We start from the raw sequence: 5,181 nt of genomic DNA, 5'->3' as shown, positions 1-5,181 counted from the left end.
AATTTGGACATTTTCACTTTGGGGTGTACTCACTTTTGTGGCCAGTGGTTTAGACATTAATGGCTGTGTGTTGAGTTATTTTGAGGGGACAGCAAATTTACACTGTTATACAAGCTGTACACTCCTTTCTTTACATTGTAGCAAAGTGTCATTTCTTCAGTGTTGTCACATGAAAAGATATAATAAAATATTTACAAAAATGTGAGGGGTGTACTCACTTCTGTGAGATACTGTATGTATGTATATATATATATATATATACACACACACACAAAATGTATAAGTTATTATTGTAATTATGATTATTTTACCTTTATGCGCTTTAACATGCACTACCATACTGACATAGCAAGTGGTGTATGTAGTCACAAAATCAGACCCAACTGAGATGCAAGTTACCAGATGTAAACAGTAGTGTGTCTCCACTTGTGACGGCATCATGTGATACGGATGTTCATACCTGGTGTAAACAAGAACGTGATGGACAGGCTGGGGTGTGTATCAACTATTAACAGTAAAGTACTCTTTCTCCCTGTCTTTCTCTCTCAAGGCAAGCATGTTTATCTCTCTGCCAGGATTGATGAGAATTTGGCTGTGCGTCCCTATACACCAGTGTCTAGCGACGATGACAAAGGATTCGTTGACCTCGTTGTGAAGGTTCTGATTGTCTATATTTCTTAAAAAAGCTCCTGGGGTTTTAAACGGTAGTATGGAGCTGACATATTTCATTCTGCAGATTTATTTTAAGAATGTGCACCCAAAGTTTCCAGAAGGGGGAAAGATGTCCCAGTACTTGGAGAGTTTGAGGATTGGAGATGTGATTGACTTCAGAGGACCAGGAGGTTTGCTGGAGTACAAGGGGCAAGGTCTGACTCAGCACATTTACTATCAATATTTGAACTTGGATGGATGTATTTACACAGTGGTCACACCTTAGACCTACATCTCCACCCAACAGGTCAGTTTGCTATACAGGCCGATAAGAAGACCCCTGCTGAGACTAAGACTGTAAGAACGTTGGGTCTTATAGCTGGAGGAACTGGTATAGTGTCTTATTCTCAATTTCTAGCCATAATAATGCTGTATGATCACTAAAGTCATTTGTTCTGCTCCCTTTGTAGGCATTACGCCAATGTTGCAGCTGATTCGTGACATCATCAAAAACCCAAGTGATACAACGACATGCAGCCTGCTGTTTGCCAACCAGGTTGGTGTTCCATTAGAAAAGAGATTGTTTTAAATTTATTACTGACCAATTTTTGTGGGTGTGTGTGAACTATCTCTTTCAGAGCATGATGAAATGGTTTGTTCATAAACAACATATTAAATAAAAGTGATGTTCAGACAGATTAAACTGCAAGTCTAAAATGAATCGGTTTACTTTTCGTCTGCCTTCCAGACTGAGAAGGACATTCTGCTGAAGGATGATCTGGAGGAGATTCAGGCGAGGCATCCGGATCGCTTCAAACTCTGGTTCACAGTGGACCGAGCTCCTGCAGGTATATGGCTTCCTACCGATCCTACAAATTATAAAGCTTGGTATACATTTGTTTTTAAAAGTTTGGGGTCAGTGAGATTTTTTTGTGTTTCTGAAAGTCTCTTATACTCACCAAGGCTGCATTTATTTGATCAAAAATAATATTAAGTAATATTGTGAAACATTGTTACAATTTAAAATTACTGCTTTCTATTGTAATATATTTTAAACTGTCATTTATTTCTGTGAAGGCAAAGCTGAATTTTTTCAGCATCATTACTCCAGTCGTCAGTGTCACATGATCCTTCAGAAATCACTCTAATATGATGACATGCATTCAGGGTTCCCACGCATCCTAGAAAACCTGGAAAATTGATGACTCATTTTCCAGTCCCGGAAAATTGTTTTTAAAAATTTTATTGTGTTTTCCTTTAGTCAATAATGAACAGTTTACCACTGGCCTGAAACAATTAATGTTAGTAGTAGAAAACGTTGAACGGCCATAAATTGGAACCGGCCTGTTTTTGCTCCAAACGCGTGATTGGAAATCGGTTCTTTTTTCTTTTTATTTCAGGCGATCTCTGTTCTGGACTTGCACACAAACTGTATTGCAAGCATTTTCCAAAATGTAATTTGTGTGGAAATATTACAAAGGCTGTACACGGGACGTTAACAGAGGCCAGAGACGCTGAAGACGAACACAAAGAGGGGAAAATACTGTAGCTGGCAGAGCAGCTCATTTGTTTAATAAATAGAAAGAATAGAAAAAACTGCTTTTATTTTAAATAGAAATTATATAATTAATGAAAAATTATGAATGCCATTTTTGATCAGTTTAATGCAACCTTTCTAAATAAAATAATTTAAAAAGTAAAAAAAAATCTTTTAAAAAATCTTAACCCCAAAATTTTGAACAGTAGTGTATGTTGGTCATTGACATATTTATAAATTGTAAAAATAAAAAATATAAGTTTAATATTGTAATTTGACTTGACCTCCTATGATGAATGTTTTTAATTTCTGAATTAAAATTCCTTTTGATATTTCATTTGTCATTGTGATACAACTTTTTCAAAAAAGGGAAACCAACATAAAAACAGAGTACATTTAAGAACTTGGGATGTGTTTTAGACTAGATTTTTATTTTTATTGATCATATATATTTGTTTTTTGTTGTTGTTTTTTGACATTTACCTGCATTTACGTATCTGCAGATTGGGAGTACAGTCAGGGCTTCATCAATGCTGAGATGATTCAGGAGCACCTGCCTCCACCCAGTGATGACTCTATGATCCTCATGTGTGGTCCACCTCCCATGATCCAGTTTGCATGTAATCCCAACCTGGACAAACTGGGCTACAGGCAGAGCCAACGTTTCGTCTATTAGACCATTCTCAATGCTCAGGGCCCAGACACAAATTACTCCAAAGATACTAAATTACACACAATTGTGTTTAAGCTAATATTGCATATAATAAATATTAAATGTTTAAGTGCTAGTCTGTCCAGAGGTAATTGGTTCTTCATAGTAAAAGCCTATTATTCTAATACGATACAGAGACAGTCTGCTGTATCCTCGGGCTTTATATTGACTATTGTGGCTTGATGTGCTATACAATAAGATGCTGATACTACAAAAAAGCACCAATTTAATGCACTAAAAAAGGCACTAGAGTTTTAAGACACCTGCTTGCTGAATTTAATGCTGAATATTATAATTCACGTGCCTGTGTGACGTGACTGGCATTCTTGTTTGATGTATGTATACATTGTTATGATATGCATTTGCTGTCACTGGAGTATTTTTGTATGCATGCTGCACTCCATATATGTTTATCTTTTATGTTAACCATATATGAATTTTTAAAAGCAATGCAATTGTTTTCTATGAAATGCACTAAAGCAACAAAAAAGTGCTTATTAAAGTGTTTTCACTGGCATTTTATTGTTTAATTGCTCCCCCCAGCATTGCATGGCCAAATCTGAGGATTTTATGTATGTTGTGGTTGTATGATGCTCACATTTGAATTGACTGCGATTATAAAGAGTGCCTAGGATGAGGATTGGGGATTATAGGAGATTGTCAGCAAAGGCCAGCTGGTTTAACACAGAAATACTCCATCTTGAAAGACTGATAGTAGGATTTTTTATCATCCTAAAGCCTGCCAGCGCGTGCTGGATAAATGTGACCATCACACAAACAGGCTGTGGTTTGGTTAAGCCCTTCAGTGTTTTCTGTGCAGTCCTCAGATGGATGTTCAACCGCCACTGTCTGGTCTTTTACAATAAAATAAATCACCTGCTGGAGATTACTGCTCTAAATTTGGAAACATTTACAAGAACCATCAAATAAATGGACTAGCGCCCCTAAAGAGCGATGTGGGGACTTTGCCAAATCTAGCGCCGCCTTTCGCCAGCAGGCGGCGCTATTTCAAAGACAACAGCGAGCCAGTTTGAACTCGCCGTCTGACACACGGCAGCTTTCAACTCTATTTCTCCATCCTGCTGGTATTTGGTCGCCATCCGGAAGAGATCCAATTTCTTTAACAGCGCATCTGGACATCAGGTAACCGTCTATACGAGAAAATGCATCGTTATTTCAATGCAACGGCAAAATTATGATTCCCATGTTGTTATGTACGCATCCAGACACTGTAGTTTAGCGGTGCACAGCGGTCTCAATGCTAACCTGCTTTATTACAACAGCTTTGTGTTTTTAAAAGGCTTAATTTCGTACTAAATTAATCGTTGTTAGAAACATATTTTGCGTATCATATAGTTGTTGTTATATCGTTGTTGCTATGTTATGTATCTTGTAAGTGTTGATCATGACGTGTACCGGTGTTCTGGCTGCTCGTCCCCTAAAATTTAAAGCCCGTTGTTAGCCAGCAGCTACTTTCCGTTAGTCATGGTTATGAGTGCTGCTGTATGATGCCGCTTAATACAGAGTCAGTTATATCGGTTTTATTTCGAAATCTAATGAGCTGCCTAACGTTACCTAGACAGTGTATTTGGAACCATATGTGAGTTCGAACATTTGATTCGAATTAGTGGTGAGGATTTTGATACAAAAATAAAAGATTCGCTCGGTGGCTCTTCTCCGCAGGTGACACGGTGACGCCAGCTCGTGGCGACGGATGAGCGAGTCGATCTCTCGTTTACTCAGCCGATTCGAGAAACACTTTGTCGCTCACAGGTCTATATATATAAGTCTGTATATAAAAATTGTCTACAGTTGTTGTCAACTGCTAGACATTATATTTTGTCAGGCTACAGAAAGAGACAACAATTATAAATAAATTAGAGGTTCAAGAACATCATCATCTGTCATTCATTGATTTTGCACACATTCATGATTCTACTTAATGAACAAAATATCTGATTCATTCTTGAGTTTAGTTTTAATAGAGTGCAACAATTGCCCCTTTCACACATAAAGTCTTTACTGGTAAATTACTGGTAAATTCAGAGGCGGACGAAGTACTCAACTCCATTACTTGAGTGAAAGTACAGATACTGCTGGTCAAATATTACTCCATTACAAGTAAAAGTTGTAAAGACTTTTTACTTAAGTAAAAGTACAGAAGTACTTGCTTTTAAAAGTACTTAAGTACCAAAAGTAAATTTCCTTTTTTATGTCAATGCACATATTTTTTATTGTTGTACGTAATACTTGCAATACCTCTGAAGCAACTTACAATACA

The 5,181-nt window shown here is 37.2% G+C and overlaps 2 protein-coding genes across 3 annotated transcripts in view; both read left to right on the top strand.

Moving 5' to 3' along the window:
* Nucleotides 1-3,620, top strand: part of LOC107749489 (NADH-cytochrome b5 reductase 3-like) — a 7,813-nt gene extending 4,193 nt beyond the window's left edge. The window contains exons 4-9 of one of the 2 annotated variants that reach the window (XM_016564664.1): nucleotides 551-657; nucleotides 737-866; nucleotides 959-1,042; nucleotides 1,122-1,207; nucleotides 1,400-1,499; nucleotides 2,692-3,620. In XM_016564664.1, coding sequence (XP_016420150.1) covers nucleotides 551-657; nucleotides 737-866; nucleotides 959-1,042; nucleotides 1,122-1,207; nucleotides 1,400-1,499; nucleotides 2,692-2,864 — 680 coding nt within the window. In that variant the 3' untranslated portion in view covers nucleotides 2,865-3,620. The remainder of the gene's footprint in view (nucleotides 1-550; nucleotides 658-736; nucleotides 867-958; nucleotides 1,043-1,121; nucleotides 1,208-1,399; nucleotides 1,500-2,691) is intronic. The other variant, XM_016564663.1, reaches the window with a different exon arrangement.
* A 92-nt stretch (nucleotides 3,621-3,712) lies between these two features.
* Nucleotides 3,713-5,181, top strand: part of LOC107749488 (adiponectin receptor protein 1-like) — an 8,922-nt gene continuing 7,453 nt past the window's right edge. The window contains exon 1 of the mRNA XM_016564662.1: nucleotides 3,713-4,043. The gene's annotated coding sequence lies outside the window, so the exon portion shown is untranslated. The remainder of the gene's footprint in view (nucleotides 4,044-5,181) is intronic.

Source organism: Sinocyclocheilus rhinocerous, unplaced genomic scaffold (assembly GCF_001515625.1).
Source record: "Sinocyclocheilus rhinocerous isolate Xijiao unplaced genomic scaffold, SAMN03320098_v1.1 scaffold889, whole genome shotgun sequence".
NCBI classification, from domain to species: Eukaryota; Metazoa; Chordata; class Actinopteri; order Cypriniformes; family Cyprinidae; genus Sinocyclocheilus; species Sinocyclocheilus rhinocerous.
The sequence above is the reverse complement of the archived record's forward strand: the minus strand, read 5'-3'. Positions and strand labels throughout refer to the sequence as shown.